A 19,566-nucleotide genomic window follows, 5' to 3' on the forward strand; every position below is an offset into this window, starting at 1 on the left:
CCTCTCCCTCCGCCCCGGCCGCCGCCCAGCGCCGCGGCCCGCAGGGGGCCGGGCGAGGCTGAGGGGAGGCGAGGGGGGGGCCGGGCGCCATGTTGTGTGCCCGCCAGCCGGCCGGGGCGTGAGGCGCGGCCGTCGGCCACCACTGCCGCCCTCACCCACCCCCGGGCCGACGCCGGTGCCCCCCTCACGGGCGGGCTTTTAGTCAGCAGCTCCAGGGTATCTTCCAGAGCAGGTGGCTTTCCGTGAAGGGGGGTTTCTGCGTGAGGGCAGGTGTATGGAATCATAGAATTGTCTAGGTTGGAAGGGACCTTTCAGATCATAAAGTCCAACCATCAATCTAACACTGACAAAAACCATCACTAAACCATGTCTCTCAGCAGCACCTCTACACGTCTTTTAAATACCTCCAGGCTTGGTGATTCAACCACTTCCCTGGGCAGCCTGTTTCAATGCTTGACAACCATTTCTGTGAAGAAATTTTCCCTAATATCCATCCTTAACCTCCCCTGGCACAAGTTCAGGCCATTTCCTCTTGCCCTATCACCTGTTACTTGGCAGGAGAGACCGACCCCCACCTCTCTACACCCTCCTTTCAGGTAGCTGTAGAGAGCGATAAGGTCTCCCCTCAGCCTCCTTTTCTCCAGGCTGAACACCCCCAGCTCCCTCAGCCGCTCCTCATAAGACTTGAGCTCCAGACCCCTCACCAGCTTCGTTGCCCTTCTCTGGACACGCTCCAGCACCTCAATGTCTTTCCTGTAGGGAGGGGCCCAAAACTGGACACAGCACTCGAGCTGAGGCCTCACCAGTGCCCAGTACAGGGGGACGATCACTTCCCTAGTCCTGCTGGCCACACTATTAATGAAAAATCATTTCTTCCCCTTGAGGGGGGAAAAAGAAGAGTCAGGTTCTTGTTGGCTAATGTAGTAATACCCTGATCAAGATGAGGCAGTAGAAGTTACACCCCCAAAAAGCCACCTGACATATCCCAGCAATAAGGAGAGCCAGGGAACTAGATAGCCAAGCAGGTTTGGGAGCCCACCTAGAAGGATGGGTGGCTTTTCACACTGAATATGGACTGTGGTAGCAACACAAAGCCACCCACATGGCTGATGAACATCTGCGAACCCCTCTAGTCATGGACTAAATGACGGTGCTTGGCTCCAGCCTAGTGCTCCAGGCAGTGGTGTTCTGGTGGGTCTGAAAAGTTACGTGGCCACTGTGGATGGGAAGAAACAGGGTTTTCTCAAGTGCGGAAAACAAACAAGTGAAGGGACCAGTCCTAGAAACCTCACCCTCGCAGTACCACAGAGTAAGGCTGAGAGTGAATCCTTAGGTGCATCTTGAGATGAATGAGTGAAGAATCACAGCAACATCCTGGACAGCAGTGAGGCTTCAAAGAATGCACCCATGGGAGGATCCTTCCGTTTAAAGCCTTCCAAATATGTGGGATTTTGTCTGTTCTGTCAAGATAGGCTTTTGAGATTACAGGGGAAGAAACTGCTTATTGCTAAAGCAAAAAATTAAAGATGGGATGGTAGCTCGGTGGAAAGCATGTAACTGCTAACAGACCTCTTACTGCTACACCTTCTAACAATCTTAGGAAGTCCCTGGAATAGCAGATGCAAAACAATCAGCAGTAAAATACAGTGTTGTATTGGAGTGACCAAAGAAAGACATACAAGGAGGTCAAAGAAGACTATTACAATAATGAAATGGCCAGTCTCATTTTCTCTTAAATGAAAACACATTTAGCAATCCTATTGACATGCCCAAGTCTACTTTAAAATTTATCACACCGTTTATAATGGCAAGTCTGTTTACCTGGAAGGGATGATTTTTCCTATGCATTCCAGAACCTTCTTCACGATTTTGTTCCCTGGCTTTATAAATGTGCTCCTGCTAACAGCAGAACAATCATGAACTGAGCACAATTAAAGGGATCATTAAGATGAATAGGAATATATCATCTTTAATTAGAAATATTTGTGGTTTTAGAAGATCATATTGACATCCACCAGTCTAAAGAACAGGGGGAAAAAGAATTGCAGTTATAAGCACTACGGTGATGAACAAGAAGTAACAATTAGGCAAAGATGTAGTAATTCAGAGCAAAGCACCTGGAAATAATATGTTAATACCTAATAGCTTATTCTTAAATGTGTTGTTCTTGTTCGTAGTGGTACCCACATTTTTCCATTTGTCTTAAAATTGGACATGATTTAATCTTCTAATTTGTTTTAAAAAAGCAACACTTATAAGCCAGAACTCGCATTTTAATGGATATTTTTAGATCCAGAATGACGATGGAGCTCAGAAAAAAACCCTCCAAATAGTTCTAATGATCTGTAATAGAAATGTGTCATCATGATCAGCTCCGGAAGGACCCGCAACCTCCTGAGACATCCGAAGGTGATTCATCAGACTCCAGCACTTGCAAATCAGGGTGCTTCCCTCTTCAGCAAAGTGCATCATCCAGCAGGAGGAAAAGCTTTTACACTCTGAGGGCATACTGGAGCAGAACTCTCCCTGGAATTTGCATTTTATCTCTTGGACAGATGCAAGACAACTATCAGGTTACCCAAGATTATTAGTGAATTGCCTATTAATATATTTCCCTGACAGAAACAGCCAGGCAAGATACTCATAAATTCACATTCCTTTGATGAGAAGTATAAAAGCATTGCATTGTGGTTTTCGCTATGTGGTTAAACTTATGATTAACATTTAGTTACATAGTCTATATAATGCACTTTGGATTGCAGTGTAGTAAGCAGAGTCATAAAAATGAAGTGTTGGGGAAACTAAATAAGGAGTTTTCATATACGTCCTAAATGGACAGCCGCTCAATACACTCAGACTTCTCAGAAACATTTCCAGGCGGGTGCACTGCTTGCATAGACTCAGCCAATCTCATCAAATATAGATCTCTTCATTTAGAGCGATGCGATGTGTTAGCTTTCCAAGTACAATGAAATCGTTCCTGCAGTTGTGGCCTTCAGGAGCTGACACAGAGCACTTACTGCCTCTGTACATAAGACAAAAACATCTCATGAAACAGTGTTTATAAATGTAACGGGAGAAAAAAGAGGCCTTTCTATATTATCAGCTCATACCAAAATCATGTTGTCATCATCATCTTGCTGTTTCTGTGTTTGAACTATGACTGCAAATTTATTTTGGTCAAAGTCCACCTGACTGCAACAAGGAGTGACTGCCCACTGGCAAGTAACCCTCTGCACCCGATCCTCCTTGGTACGGCACGGGTCTGCAGACCCTGCTTTGGGGCTGACTGCGCTCCCAAGTGCTCTCTCAGGAGAAGTTCATAGTATCTTACATATACCAGCTTTTTACTTAAGGGTTAGTCCATGTAGACAGATAGTTAAAGTACACAATGATCCCATCTCTTGAGAAACAGTTTGTCGCTGCAGAGGAAAGCAAGAGTAGAGGTGACTATGAAATAAGCAAGGCTACCATCTAGTGGTGCAACTAACTGTACGTTCATACTTCAGAGGAACCCCCACCGTCAAATGACCCTTTGCTGAATATATTGATCCTAAACCCAAGCTTAACAGAAATTCATTAGGAAAATTCAGTTATAGCAGAATGGTCATTTTCTCTGGAACTGTTTCTCTGACATATTCACACAACTCGCTGTGATGTTAAGTCTCCGTCTTAAAATAATACATCAAATATTTTTTGGAAAGAACGAAAACACTGTGCAGTTTACACAAACAGCTGGGAGATTTAAGAATTAAACTTGTAGCATATAATTTTTCATTACAAGCTTGAAAATACTCTTGTTTATGTAGAGGACAGTGTTCAGTCTCCAGACATATTGCTTCCCAGGACATGTATTGCTCTTGTTATTTTGAGTTCTTTTCTCATTAGTGCTCCCTGGGCAAGCATATAGATTATTTCTGCCATGGAGGAACTTTCCTGTGTTATTTACGGAGAAGCAAAGACCGCAAGACTATCAGAGTCTCAGATAAGATTACTCCAGTAGTTTAATCAAGCCAAGAACTAAACCAAGGCCTCCTGTTATACTCATGGAGCCCTCTCCTGTCCACTGCATTAGCTATCATCTCAGGCACATTACCACAGCATTAGCGAGGCTGTATGGGAACAAGCATCTGAAGCAATTTGCAGGCCAGCAGTTTGCTCATTTCTTGTCATGCCAAGGAAGGCGGAATGATAATTTCGAAGTTTCTTTCTGGCTCTACAGGAATGCAAAGCCTTGCATCCAGGAATGGTTGTCAAGTAAGTTATAAATGATCTCGTAGCCATCTGACTAGATGTAATTCTCTGATCTCTCCTTTCCCTGCCTGTTATGGTGTGGTATGCAGAGATTTCCTGAGGGTGGGATGAAGAAAAGGTGGCCTGGCCCCCAGGCATATAAGCTCCCTGGTTACATGATGCGCTTACCCAGCCCCCCTACTCATCCAGACAGGGGCAGCTCCATTATTTTTTATCATTACAGGCAAGTTCTGGGGGAGGTGAGCAGCGTGACTGTGTTAGCTTGCAAACAATCGGAATATTTATAATAGGAGAACATACCAAGTTTCCACTGCAGGAAAACAGTCTGTTTTGGAGTTCCTCCTAGCTAGAGGGGCCAGGCGAGGGAAAGCTGCTGTTTGTAAGAAAAATCTGCTATTAACGCAGAGTTTCTAAATCCTACAGCAGCTGCTTAGGAACTCTGCTAGAAGGCAGCAGGTGCTTTCAGAGCTGACTTTTCAGCAAACTCCATTTACTGTTTTACGTGGCTCTGGCAGACAAAAATACTCAAAAGTTGCCACAGAGAAGGGCCTGTAATTGTAGGTGGTCAAATAAAAAGAAGAGCTCACATTTGCAAAGCTAAGCCTTGGGTCCTTAAAATGGGAAGCATAGCCCTGCTTTCCGATGCCTACTGAAACGTATGATCTCCAATATGTTTCTACGTCTGAGAAACAGGAATATGGAACAGAGATTCTGAAACGCCATTTGCCTTTGAGGCTACAATTTTTCCGTATTTTGAGAAGGCAGTTGGTCAAACAGCATAAAATAAAGCACAGCTTAGAATTTTAGGCCAACACCTCTCCACCGCCAGCAGTTGCTGTGTTTCAGCCCCGGTGCTCTCACAGCCTGGGGCTTTCCCTGGACATGCTGCTGGTTCTGATTCCCACCGGGCTGCCAAGAGTGGTGCAGCAGAACAGCTCCCGGTCAGGCTGTCAGGAAACCCATGACTCGGGCCGGAAGGGCTAACCCGCTCGTATGCTATATATGCATACATACACATTCATGTCCACTAATACACATTAATAAAGAGGTGTAGAGAGATAAGATAAAGTTGGAAATGCTAGGTTTACTGAAAACAGAAGGCCAGTGCTTTGTCTCTGAAACAAGAGAGACAAAAGTGCAGTATCTAATGTCCAGCTAGAAAAGCCCAGGCTGCAAATGCACTCAATGGGAATTTTGCCCTACGTGTTGAAACATACACTGGAAAGAGCGGCATGTTTTGTGCTTATATTTGCAGCTGCAGAATGTGATGCAGCCCCATTGTCTTTCGGATCCATAGTGTAGTTCCCCTCGCCATCGAGGTATTTTTCTCCACCGAGTCAGGGATTTGTTTCAGCGTGCACATGTAGAAGCTGAACACCTCCACTAAAACAGTAATGCTCAAGGGTCAAATGAAGGTGTTCTTCATACCCACATGTGCTTCGGGTAAACACTTCAAAACAGCGCTTGCTAACTGATCTTCAGAAAAACAGTTTCTCCATCAGTGACAGAAACTGTCTAAACATTTCTCTGAAGGTGGGGAGTTGGAAATACTCAACTCTTTGAATAGCATGGAAAAATTCCTGGAGCAGAGACAGAGAAGAGCCTCCCTTTCTCCCCACTGCTGATGCTCTGAGACCAGCCTCTGAAGATGCGCAGGAGGCACGATAGAGTTAGGCTCTGAGAGTGGCTTGGGGCAAAGGCAAGCCTGGAAGAGGTGATGTTTCAAAATGGACCTTGTTTCACTGTGGTTTTAATGTTAATTGCTTGCAGTTGAGCCAAGGCTAATAACCTTCCACCAGCGACATCCACAGCAGCGTCAGAGCGGCTGGGCCCCTCACTGCTGTTTCCCCCAGCTAAAAGCAGCATGTACGACTCAACTGCTTTGCATTAGCCATACGCTGGGTGGTCACCACATGTAAAATGCCTTGTGTCAGAATCAAAACTTCGCTAAGGGTTATGTTCTGCCAGATGTGCTTCTGGAAAGTGGTTATTAATGTGGGGTTAAGTCTCATTCTTACACATTTTGAAATCAAAGCCTTGTCTTGTAAGTACAAGTGAATAGCTACTGTTAATTTGTAATTAACACAGGAACTGGTACAGCCAAGACTTTGGAGATCTCAGCAGCTAAGAGGCACATGTTGAATTCCACTAGCATGTCAAAGGGATCCATTTAATGGTTCTACACACTGTTACAGAGCGGAGAAGCAAGAGCAGCTCAGATCTAAGTCTGTGAGGCTTTTTATCTATCATGGTCACACTGAGAAAGTGACAGAGCTGTGCTGCTCTGAGTCACTTCTGAGTCACCAGCCTGCCAAAGCCCCACACCATACATAGAGTGGCTAAGAACTCTAAGGTATGCCATAGACCTTCATAGGCTTAGACCTTCATAGATGAAGAGGAGGTAGTTTGGGACTGGCTCAGATACAGAAATGATAGACAACATTCCTTAGGTCTTTTCTTTTTTTCTGCTACTCTCCTCCAGCTTCAGAGTGGATAGTGCTCAGGAGATGATTTGCATTTTATTTTGTTTCACAAGAAGCTCGACCTACCCAAGATAACCTCTTCCAGCAGTCCCAGAGGAGAGGCTGTGAATGCTGCCTGGGTGCTATGTATGGCTGACGAGTATTCAACAGCAAGTCCAAGGACAGGGTTAGCTAATTAAGTTGTGACTGAAGCAACGGAAGACTGCAGGGGAGAAGTGGACTGGGGTGACCCCAGGATGGACTGGCACAACATAGCACTTGGGAAGAGGGACGGTGTTGTACAAGAGAGTGTATTGCAAGGGTCAGGTGCTGCTATTTACATCTCTCGCAACCAGTAGCTTAATTTACATGGCTCATGTTGTTTTCTCTTGTGTCTGTTAATCTGAAGAAAGCATCGGCTGGAAGAAAATTTAAGTAGGATACTGTCCCTATCACAGGTCATCCACATGCTATGTCAAAATTGGAATCCATTATTATTAGCTATTACATGTATTATGTTAAAAAATCTACACCAGAGGTGTTGCCAGGGGCAGAAAGGCCTACCCCCATATCATGACCACCTCCACAAGGAAAAAAGGATGGGTTATAGTTGTAGGCATCTCCATTCTGAGGGGAACAGAGGGTCCAGTATGCTGGACAGACCCTCCTCTTGGAGAAGTCTGCTGCCTCCATGGGGCCTGGGTTAAGGACATCACTAGGAAACTTCCCAGCCTGGTATGGCCCTTGCACAATTACCTGTTGCTGTTCTTCCATGTGGGTGATGATAAAGCTGCAATGTGTAGTCCAAGGGCAATCAAAAGAAACATGGGGACAAACTTTTTAGCAGAACAAGGGCTAATGGTTTTACACTAAAAGAGGGTAGATTCAGACTAGGTATCAGGAATACATTTTTTACAGTAAGGATGGTGAAACACTGGTCCAGGTTGCCTAGAGAGGTGGTAGATGCCCCATCCCTGCAAGCATTCAAGGTCAGGTTCGACAGGGCTCTGAGCTACCTGATCTACTTGAAGATGTCCCTGCTCTCTGAAGGGGGTTGGACTAGATGCATAACTTGAGATGCATAATAACTTGAGATGCATAATTTACCTCTCTAAATAAAAGCACTAATCCCAAGAATGTATAAATTAACAAAACAATGACAGAGGAAGAAAGGAGAGATTGTTCTCCTCTACTAGACTGGACTAGACAGATGGATTGTTCCTGCCTATAGAGGAAAAAGGGTGGCTTGTCTAAAATCACCAAAGAAAGCATTTGAGGGAAAGGAGACATGTGCCAATTGCCCAGGTGCCAATATACTGTCTTCCTTATCTGTTGAGACAAGCCTTGCAAGCTTTCATGTCAAGTAAAAGCAGATAGTATATCATTTCATTGACACCCTTGTCAACAATGATGTCCCTCCTGCCTTTCTTTGTGGAAAGAGAAAAGGAGTCACTCTCGGTTTGTCCTATTTCTACCATTAAACAAAGCATACTATCGCTGTGCCTCTGATAGACACCATCACCATATGATGGACATGATTTTGCAGAGGCACAAGGTGAAGAATCTTAAGCATCCTGCCAGACAGAACTGAATTCAAGAAAACCATGGCCACACTCTTCAGAACTGAGAGTCTCAAGGCAGGCCTTCAAAGACACATTTTAGCACTTTTAACACTTCCACCTACAGACTTCCAGAAGAGCTGTTGCATTCTGTACAGTTGGGTTTTTTACATGCTGGAGGACTTGGCTGTAATTCAGAGCAATTGTAGAGTCATTACTGGCAGTCAATATACACAAAGGCAGCCCTTGGCAGAGCAGCCCCTCTCATCAGCCTGACCCTTTTACCTGCATAGCTTCACCTCCAGCTAAGCTTCATCACAGGTCAGATCCAGAGTTCACATCCTTCAGCATGTCTCCACCTCAGCAGTCCTTAGTCATTACATCTCCTAGCCAAAGCATCCCCTCCTTGTGGAGAAGTGGGTAGGAGAACATAACTTTTCCAACTTCTACATTAAGTAAAGAAAGATTTGGCAGTTTTTCCCCATTCCCAACTCAGCTCTGAGCTGTTTTGACTTTCTTTCACTTCCCAGTCTTACTCCTGCTTGACATTGGAGACTTTTTCACCCAGAGTTCCTGGACCATGGACTTGCGGAGAGCAGCTGCCAACAGCCAGGTGCTGAGCAGTAACTGGGCTTGCATTGCCCCACAGCGCCGGGCTGCAGTCACCAAGGCTCCTCACAGAAGTATTTAAATTAACCTGGCTGTAATTCAGAAACAAACACACATCTTTCTTCCTTCTCAAAGCTGTCATGGACCCAGCCCTCTATAAAAGCAGTCATTTGTGTTTGCCCTCTTGATTCTTCCAATCTTCTAATTAAAGGCTGGGGCAGTCACAGGCAGGAATTACTGCTGTGCTCCTGAGAATTTCCCAGAAGAGAAGGGGGATGTCACTGCCTTACACAGATCCCTGATGCCTGCTGTCCCTGCCGTGGCCTCAGGTATGTTTGTCATGTTTTGTGTTTGGTACCTTGTGACACAGTGTACTGGTTCTGGCTGGGATGGAGGTAATTTTCTCCATAGCATGGGGCTGTGTTTTGGATCTGTGACCAAAACAGTGCTGATAACACACAGATGTTTAGCTGTTGCTGAGCAGTGCTTGCACAGCATCAAGGCCTTCTCTGTTTCTCACGCTGTTCCCGCAGCCAGTAGGCTGGGGGGGCACAAGAAGTTGTGAGGGACACAGCCAGGACGGCTGACCCAAACTGACCCAAGGGATATCCCGGACCATATGTCATCGTGCTCAGCAATAAAAGCCAGGGGGGAGTTTTCCAGGGGGCTGTAGCTCATGGAGTGGCTAGGCATCAGTTGGCTGGTGGTAAATTATTGCTTTTTGTGTCACTTGGGTTTTTTTATTATTATTTTTTTCCCCCTTTGCTTATTAAACTGTCTTTATCTCAACCCACAGGTTTTCTCACTCTTGCTCTTCTGATTCTCTCCCCCATCCTGCTGGGGAGGAGAGAACAAGCAGCTGTGCGGAGCTTAGCTGCCTACTTTGGTTAACCCACAACACCTAAGATTTTCTGCAGCATCAAATCTGGGAGAAAGGCTTTCTTCAGATAATCCCAATTTTTCATTTTGGAAAAGCTATATACATTTGGTGGTATAGCTGGATAGTAGTGGTATAGCACCGATAGAGAGAATACAGTATATATCTCTCTCCACTTGGTGGAACCTATATGCAAATGCAGTAAGGGCAATTCCCTTACATCTGTCCTTTACAATGACGCAGACATAGACATGCAGATACATTAACGTGGAAAACATTAGTGGTGGAAAATAAGGATGGTGTTTTATTAACATTCCAGCTACCAGCTGCACAGTAGTTGCCAAATGCTAGGAAATTGTCTTGTTTCACAGCCACGTATCTACCAGGCTAAAAGCCCGTCATGCAGAAATAAAGTCTGTCCTTGCTATATGCCATAATGCATACTCCATCATACGTTATCATAACATTAATTATGGTGAGCTGAAAGGTAAGAATATGTATCCTTCTCTCATCACCAGGTAGTTAAGGTTGGATTCATCCATCAGAAGGCCAGTGTCACCACTGTAGACCTCTACACCTGAACCAGGTCCCATAGTCTCCCTTTATAGTCAAGGGAGAGAAGCTGGTGTTTCTAGAGCACAGTTTGCCTCAGCCCAAAGCCAACATCTCTGGACCACTGACCCACGCTCTCAAATTTCATCTTCTCACTGCTGATTATGAAGGCATCCTAAATGTCCCTATAATATCATGTCCCACCATGTCCCAACCCAGAGCAAGTTGCACAGGAACGCATCCAGGTAGGTTTTTAATATCTCCAGAGAAGAAGACTCCACAGCCTCTCTGGGCAGCCTGTTCCAGGGCCCTGGCACCCTCAAATAACTCACTGTAGGGTAAGTGAAAATGGGCGGTTACCGGGAGAATGGTAACAGGATCCTGTGGTTCCAGCACCTGCACCACCATGCACCGGCATCCCACTGCCCTGGGCACCACCAGCCAGGTATGAACACTGGTGATTTTTTTGGGAGGTAAGGAGTAGGGGGTGGGTTTGGGTTCCTTCTTTTGGGAGTCATATTACAAGAAAATTAAGAAAGGTGCAGGTCTGAGGTGTTTGCTAGGCAGGTGCAGATAGTGCAGCTGAAGATGGCGACTTGGACTGCCTCAGGGCTTAGATTTTGGCAGGAGAATAGGAAAATCATTTTCTAAAGAATAGTTTACAACCTCAGCTTCCATTTCAGGAGCTCTGCATTGTCTAAGGCCAGCTCTGTCTCCTACACCACCCCGCTTGTCAGAGCTACCTTCGTTAGGGGACCTTCTGAACTCAGAAACAGCCCTTAGTTGTAGGTGAGGTTCTTCCTTACGTTAACCTCCAACTGAAACATGGAAAGAAAGTAAATATTACCACTGAGTTCTACACAGGAAGAAATCTGCCAAACGGTTATATACGTAGCAAAGATTTTTCTGTATACTCTTTCTAGGTTAGACATCTGAGCAAAATCTTTACTCACAGACAGCGTTGAACACCACAAGTACAATTACACTTGGACAATGCAGAAAGTTCCCAAGTATTTCCAGGCATTTTTTCAGGTGAGTTGATTTTATTGCATTATAGGGAATGTATTGGGTTAAATGTGCCAGGTACATCTGCCTGCACTGAAGGAAGATGGTCCAGAGACTTCCTCTTTGCAAGGAGGCAGATGGGGACTGGATATGAGACAGCACTCGCTTTTTACCTGACTTTCCAGAGGCAGGCGTCTTCATGCAACTGTAGCAGGTTCTTAGCATTGTTGTCTTGTTGTACTTACTGTTTTTTCCAAATCAATCTACTGCTAGACGCGGCAGGTTCTCCCTTAGAAATGGTCACTCCAGCTACGGTCCCTGTGTGCTGCTCGTGGCACACAAAGACTGAAACAACACTTTCACAGCCGTTTGCAGTCTCTCCTGACAGCCCAGACGCAGGAGCCATCCCCGGGCTGACCGTAACCCGGGGATCTGTGCGCTGCCATTGCGCCGAGCCGGGCTGAAGTTGTAACCACCATTCGCCACTGAGCAATTCAGAAACAGGATTTTTCTTGCCATTTTGAGCCTTCTCTTTTGTAGGCTGCAAGATGTGTGCTTTGCCATCCTCTCAGAGGAGCTGCACGCAGTCTCTCCTACATCCGTATCAGGGACCATTAGCATCACATTTGTTCATTCAGGTCGCTTTGCTATACTTGCATCTTACAGTGCATGAAGAGTTGATGACAAAAGGAAAGATAGTCAGAGATACTATACAGAGAATAAATATTTTGGGCCATTTTTAGCTTTCTTATAGGTATCAATGACTGTTTTCAGCTAAAACATAAGGGGAAAAAATAGAAATAAATGATACTGTCATTTACTGTGAACCTTCCTCCTCAGAAATCTTTGGTTTTGAGCAGTGTGTACTGCTCTTCCCTTTACCATGATGGACTGAATCATGGGATCACGGAATCCCTCGGGTTGGAAGGGCTCTCAGGATGTCTCTGGACCGACCTCCTGCTCAAAGCACAATCAGCTACAAGATCAGCCCGGGTTTCTCAAGGCTTTATTCTTGTCTGGAAACATCCCAGCTTTGCACATAACATAAAAAACCCTCCTTGCTATCCTGTCTTTTCTTCACTTGTTATGGGTAGAATCAACGTGACCCTGTATCTTGAACCTTTTATGGCCGTATTTTGAAGATTAAGCTAATGTTCTTTCCCTGAGAGTTCGTTGTAAACTGAGTAAGGATAATAAATAGGTCTCAATTCAAACACACGTGTGTGCAACCACCTGCTGTGAATGATCTCCCCCCACTAACTTACAGTGCAGTAGATCTAAAGTTAATTTAAACGTCCTTGAAATTAGGCACGTACTTAGAAATTTTGCAGCCCCAGGGGCCAAATCATTTTGAAACGGGGTGGAAAACCAAAGGAATAAAGTCTCCGAAACCGAACAGAGTGCAGACACTCAGCCGACTGTTTGGGTGAGTATTTCCATCGTTTGCAAGGAAACTGTGGAGCATCCCTGGGTTATCCACCAGGCTCCCATCTGGCCGTTTACCAGTCAAATCCGAAAGGCTCCACGTGATTTCTAGTATTTCAAGGAGGCTGGTTTTGTTTCCGCGCGCAGAGATGTTCTACTCCAAAGACGTCGCGTGGAGAAACTGTCAGGTCATGAATAAAAGATAAAAAGCCCATTATTTTATAACCAACTTCATTGGGCGGGTTCAGGAACCGCTTCGAACTGCGGAGATGCCATCAGCAGACAGGTGACTTGTGCGACGGCTTCAAAACCATACTGAAATTTAAAAAATAAGCATCTAATGCTTATGTTGACTATCGCAACCGCCCTGTACATCACGCAGTGCACACGCAGCCGGGTCCAGCGCTCAGGGAGCGTTCAGGCACAGAAATGCAGACTCAGGCCGTCGGGACAAAGCAGAGCTGTGGGGCTGGGGTGATGGTGGCGGTGGGGACACGTGTCGCCCCCGGTGATGGCTGTCACCCGGCCCCGCGGGGGGCGAGGGGCCTGACCTCGGCCCCGCCGCTTCTAGCGCTTTCTCCACACCGACGCGAGGCGGAGCCGGGGTCCCCCTTCTCGCCGAGGCAGCGGGACTCGGGGTCGGGTAGTGCCCCCCGGCCCCCAGCGGCCCCGGCCGGGCTCTCCCCCGCCCCGCCGCTCCCCGACACCGACCCCCGCCCCACCTGCCGCGCCTGGCACCGCCGCGCCCCCCACCTCCCCCTCTGCGCTTTGGTCCTGCCCTGCTCCTCCCTTTCCCCCCGCCGCGGCGCGGAGTGGGCCAGCCCGCCCCTATATAATGGGCGGGTGGGCGGCTCCGCGCCGCAGCGTCGACGGCCGCGGGGGGTGCTGAGCGCGGTGTCGCGGGGAGACAGCGTCGTGCCCGGGGCGCAGCTTGCCTTCTTCCCAGCTCCCCGCCGCTCTGCAGCCATGGCCTGGCAGCCGATGGAGATCAACCCTGAGGTGCGCGGCGCGGCCGTGGGCAGGGGATGGGGAGTGAGGGCGGGAGGGGTCCGGGGGCGGGCGGTGTGGCGCCGTCTCTCCCCGGCACTCACCCCTCTTCTTCCTCCCCCCCCCCCCCCCCCCCCCTTTCATTGTCTTCCAGATGCTGAACAAAGTGAGTCTCCGCTGCAGGACCTGGCGGGCGGGCGCCCCCGCCCTTCTCCCTCCATCCCTCGGCATCCCGCTCTGCGGGGGTGCTGCCGGCCGGAGCGTTGCGGAGCAGCGCGGTACCGCTACGCGGGGCGCGGCCGCACCTGCGGAGCGGCGCCGGGGCCGCGCCCTCCCCCGGCGGCGGCGCCCCCTCGGGCGGGCGGTGTCCGGGCGCGGCCGGCAGGGGGCGCGGCGGTGCCGCGCGTTGTGCTGTGTCACCCGGGCGCGGCGGGGGGGAAAGGGGGGGGGGGCCGGGGCCGGCTGGGCACCACCGTGAGGGGTTTTGGGGGTGGGGTGGGTGGCATGTGGCCACCGGGCCACCCGCTGGCTGTGCCCCGTACAGGTGCTGTCCCGCCTGGGGGTGGGTCCCGGCTGGCGCTTCGTGGACGTGCTGGGCTTCGAGGAGGAGTCGCTGGGCGCCGTGCCGGCCCCGGCCTGCGCGCTGCTGCTGCTCTTCCCCCTCACCGAGCAGGTAGGCGGCGGTGGGGGGCGGCGGCGGCGGCCGTGTCCCGGCTGGACCGCTCTCCTTCGCAGGAACTCCGGGCTGCGGCCCTGGAGGTGACGGCGGGATGGGCTGGGTGCAGGTAGCCCGGCTGTGGCTGCCCCGGGGGCTGTGTGACAGCTGGCGCCCTGCGGGGTTTCTGCCGTCACCCCGGGTAGGCTGCCTCTGGCCCAAATACCCCTGGAGGGAGAAGCAGGCTGTTGTCAGCAGCCGTGTCTGTAGCCGCTGTCAGGAGCGTGCCTGTGTCATCTCTCCAAGCATCAGGTGGCTGGGAGCGGGCTTGGCATGTGCTGGGGCTGGCGGGTGGTACACGCTGGGTGCTTGGCCCCAGCCTCCAAATAGCCTGAACTAAAGTGAACCGAGCAACAAAATAAGGCCCCTTATTTGAGTGCTCCTCTTAACGCCCTGCTCTGTGTGTCAGGCTGAGGAAAAAAAACCATGAGCGGTCCTGAGTGCAAGGAATAGCAGTTCCGTTACCGTGCTGAATCATTGCGCCTGGAGAGGCCCAATTTGCTTCTCTGTGATCAATACATTTAGTCCGCTTGATGCTAAGGAAGTCGATGAGGAGACGGACCTTGAAATAAACTATAATTTAACAGGTTCTTTAAAGGAATAATTTTAAGCCTTTCATTAGTGATGGATTTTGCATTTGTCTATACATTGTTCTGATGGGGAGGGGTTCATGAAGGGAAGTAACCTAAAGGTACAAAGGCACGCTATTGCAGAGACATGCTGAGTAGTCTCATTAAATGGACCAAAACAACGGAGAGGGGATATAAAAGAACCTATCCGTTATATGATTATCCCACCCTGAGCTATTTCCAGTGTACAGAACAGATGGAGAGGCTAAGAACAGTGCCTTTGGATACGTCTGAGTCATGCAGGTAGTCCATTAAGACTTGGCCTGCATCCAGTACAGACATAACGATGCCTTACTGGGCTTATGCCACAAAGATGACTTGGTGGGTAAATCTTTGTCCAGTCCTGGTATTGATTCTCTTGCACAAGTCATTTGTCTAGTAGTTTGTGCAATAAAAACATCATACTCTGATGAAATGCTTAAAATGGTTACATGTTTACAGCATGAGAACTTCAGGAAACAACAAACTGAGAAAATAAAGGACCAAGAAATCAGTTCCAAGGTGTATTTCTTGAAGCAGACTGTCAGTAACTCCTGTGGGACAATTGGTCTGATACATGCAGTTGCTAATAATAAAGACAAACTGAAGCTTGGTGAGTATGAATGTTCTGAAGTACTTGAATTTCTATTTCTTTTATGACAGAGAAAGCTTGAGTGGGTGTGGGCTATAGGAGATACCTGGGGCTTTCATGCAAGCTGAGTTAAGGCATGCTCTATTGCTTCAGTTGGTACGTGGGCCTTTCAGCTCTCCGAGAGGGGCATATGGTCTCACCTACTGCCTGAATTGCAGAAGGGAATGTGCTTTGACTCCTGTCCGGGGGTTGCAGAGGTATCATCCTAGTGAACGATGCAGGAGGAAAAGGGCACATAGTAGGACTGGCCAAAGTCTTTATAATTGGGAAGTATCATGTTCAGAAGTAGCTATTGACACTGAGGTTGTTGATGTCTACTGAAGAGACAGTTATTTGTGCCACTTATGCCTAATGTAAATAGACTTGCTCAGAGCAGTCTGTAAATCAGCCTAAAACATGTTTTCTTTTTGCTGGGAAAGTAGTGTAAGAGTTAGTAAACTTTTCCTGCAGAGGTAATAGTAATAGGCAACTGGTGGCTGGGAACTCCTAGGAAATAGGACTACAAGTTATTGTCAAAAAAAGTGTTGTCAGAGTCCAGGAAATATCTATTATTCAAAGCTAGAGATCTGCAAAATATAACTTGGATCATTCTTCCAAGAGAAATTGAACCTCTTGGGTGGTGTGGGATTCCTCCTTATACAAAAGAAAACACATGGAAGGCTAAATGAGAGTAGCTTTGCATTACTCTTCTGGAAAGGATTCTCTGAAATAACACACTCTTGATGAGCGAAATGAATGATGCGGCACATCATGTAAGACTAGAACTCAGCACATAATACTTCACTACTAACTTATGTTCTGGAAAACAACAGTAAGCCTATCATGAGCATGTGCTGTATTCCTTTGAAGGCAGGGAGACAATTTTATCTACCTATATTCTGCTAGTTGATACTTAGGTGGTGTTATTGCTGGCACCTTTCTTGAATTTCTTCAGGACTGAACACCTCTGCCAAATCTGCAAAGTGGGAATCGGAAAAGCTAAATGCCATTTGAAAGGGAGTTCCAAGGCCAGCACCCAGAGTACCCTGAAACACCTGAACTCTGGCTGTTTGTGTAGTTTGTTGTTAATAGCTTCTGGATAAATATCTTGTTTCAAGTGGTAGTTACAACATGCTTGTGCTGGAGGTACTTCCAGGCTGAATGCGGTGACTCCTGGTTAGTGCAACAAACATTGATTACTGTGACCTGCATCTGAACTCTTAACTGATGCTTTACCTACACTGAATAAAATCTTTGGTTATCTTGTGCAGATGAGGGGTCTGCCCTGAAGAAGTTTCTTGAAGAAACAGCTGATCTGTCTCCTGAAGAGAGAGCTAAGCATTTTGCAAATAACAAGGTATATTGTCTAGAGAAACTGCTGACACCTATTGGTACTTAAGGATATAGTAACTTTTATCTGCTTTCTCTTAAGGCTATACAAGAAGTCCACAATTCGGTTGCACAAGAAGGACAATGTCGGGTAAGATATGAATGTTTAAGATCTTGGGAGAAGGGGTTAGTGAAGGTGGTAGAGCAATACAATTTTTTTTGTCTGGCAGGCAGCTGTTACAGCTCATGAGGAAAGAGAAAGGAGTGACTGATGGCGAATGCTTGTGCAGGGTTTCTTCCTTAAATGTGGATTGAAAATTTGGGTTCTGACCCAGTCTGAAAATGTGAGGATACATTAGGATTTCTGGTGCTTATCTTGTAGAGGTCCTGCAGAGACCTTTTCAGCTGAACTTCAGTTTTTAGTTCTTTGCTGTTGCTTTGTTACATCTTCTCTCTCCTGTAGTCACAAGTAGGGTTTGCAGCACTAAGCTTTTTTCAATCTAACAGATGTGTCTAATGGTCTCTCCTAAGGTTGAGGACAACAGCATGAACTTCCACTTCATCCTGTTTGTCAATGTGGATGGACATCTGTATGAACTGGGTAAGGTCCTGAGAAGAGGTTGGACTGGGCCTATGTGACAGTGCCCGGCAGTGGTGGGGCTCAGGCTGGGTGCTCGGTGCTGGGTAAGCTGTTTGCTGAGGCAGCGCACTGACTGACGGGACTTTCTTTCACAGATGGGCTTATGCCGTTCCCTGTAAATCACGGCACAAGCTCGGATGACTTGCTCTTGAAGGTAAGACTACTCCTTTGCTGCTTGTTTTCCCCCAAAACAAGGCTTGTAAGAGGGTGAGAGGTGTGCGTTTGGTGTATAGGGGCTGTACCTACTTGCTGTACAAGCTGGTGCTGCTTATACCAAGGTAACAAGATAGTTCTGTGCCACAGACCTAGATGCCTGCTAAGTGTGTTTATTAGCTGGTACTGTAAGACCTAAGTTAGTTGGTGGGACCCAGAAAGGAGCTGCAAAGACTTGGTCTCCAGAGCAAGTGTATTCTGATAGTCTAAACAGCTTATTTTTTTTCCTTCCAAGGATTCTGCTAAGATTTGCAGACAATTCACAGAACGTGAAAAGGGAGAAGTTCGTTTTTCTGCTGTGGCTTTCTGCAAGTCTGCCTGAGGCTCTGAAGAGATGCAAGGAAAACAGTCTAATAGCACACCAGTAAATGCAGTCTAAACTCCAGTGCTTCAGTACTTGTTAAACACAGCTGTTCTGGTAACTTAAATCGTTTCCACCTCTTGCTATACACAGGAGCAACATCAGCTGAGCTTGTGCTAAAGGATGAGCTCAAGTTTTAATGTGAACAGTTTGGACACATCAGATGTCTTTAGACTTTTTTCACATGTTAAGTAGAAAATGCTTAACGGGGCTTGTTTAATCTGTAACATGTTAATTGAGCTGTTGGTTGATATTTCCTTGTCTTTAATGAGAATAAAATGTTCTGCTGGAAGACTAAAACAGACTAAAGTGATCACTAACTTTCTCTGAAAGGGGTTGTGTGGCATCCTCTGTAAACCATATTTTCAAAGGACCCTCAAAGCTCTCCTCTGAGCAGAAGTTAATGTCAGCCTCAGGTTAGCAGAACAGTTGTTTTTTTCCTAGTGTTCCCAAAGCCTCCAAGGACGGAGAGATGCATCACTGTCTGTGTAACACATCCCAGTGCTTTAGTGCCCTTCTGCTAAAGCTTTTCCCATGTCCAGTCTGAAACTTAAGCTGCAGTAAGAAACTCTGTGACCTTCTGTGGAAACTTCTTAACTGGGTCTGGCTGCTGTTTATCTGCAGCTTCTTGCTGATGCCTCAGGAGCTGTAAGAAAGGATAAAACACCCTTAAATTCAGGCCTTTCTTCTAGCATGTTATGTCCTAGTCTGCCTGCTACCCATGGCCTGTGGTGCTGGGTAGCCTGTGTTCTTAGGTGGTTGCTGATGCTCTGTGTACACTGCGAACTGTTCCCTGGCTTCCAGGCTGTTCTGAAGGGCAATTTAAAAACACAAGCTGTGATTAAAGCCACGTGTGGTCTGAAGGTGTTGGGTATTGGGCCTTGTTACTGCTCAGATAATTACCTGAGAGCTGAAGCTAGCGGGGGTCGCAGCACATTCTAATTCAAATTCTGAGGATTAGCTAACGCTCCGTGTCATTCAATTCTCAATATCGGTCTCTTTCTGTTAGCGGGGAGGGGAAAGCTATCTGCTGAGGAAAGTACTGTTAGGTGTCACTCCCTGTTCTCTCCAGCAGCATCTTAGGCTGCCTGTTGGTGGTTGTCGCAGGGTGGATGGCGGCCTCCCGGGGCACCTCTGCTGCAGCCTCCTGCGCCAGAGCAGGCTCGGAGCCCTGCCTGCGGCTGGGGCTGCTTAGCAACCCAGCCTGCGGGAGGGGAAACGCGTGTGGCGTGAGCATGGGAGGATGGAAGGAGCGATAAAAATCAGATAGGGTAGGAGGAGGTGGCAGGAGAGAGAGCAGAGCCCAGCCAGCTGTGTGCCGCACCTGAGGGGACCCTTT

The 19,566-nt window shown here is 47.5% G+C and overlaps 1 protein-coding gene across 1 annotated transcript; it reads left to right on the plus strand.

The window, feature by feature from the left end:
• Positions 1 to 13,709: 13,709 nt before the first annotated feature.
• UCHL1 (ubiquitin C-terminal hydrolase L1) lies at positions 13,710 to 18,522 on the plus strand. The gene is made up of 9 exons (XM_074154772.1): positions 13,710 to 13,742; positions 13,885 to 13,896; positions 14,275 to 14,403; positions 15,516 to 15,666; positions 16,956 to 17,041; positions 17,117 to 17,164; positions 17,545 to 17,614; positions 17,749 to 17,807; positions 18,102 to 18,522. The coding sequence occupies exons 1-9, from the start codon at positions 13,710 to 13,712 to the stop codon at positions 18,186 to 18,188; spliced, it is 675 nt and encodes a 224-aa protein (XP_074010873.1). The 3' UTR covers positions 18,189 to 18,522.
• The last annotated feature ends 1,044 nt before the right edge of the window (positions 18,523 to 19,566 follow it).

Source organism: Numenius arquata, chromosome 10, assembly GCF_964106895.1.
Source record: "Numenius arquata chromosome 10, bNumArq3.hap1.1, whole genome shotgun sequence".
Classification (NCBI taxonomy): domain Eukaryota; kingdom Metazoa; phylum Chordata; class Aves; order Charadriiformes; family Scolopacidae; genus Numenius; species Numenius arquata.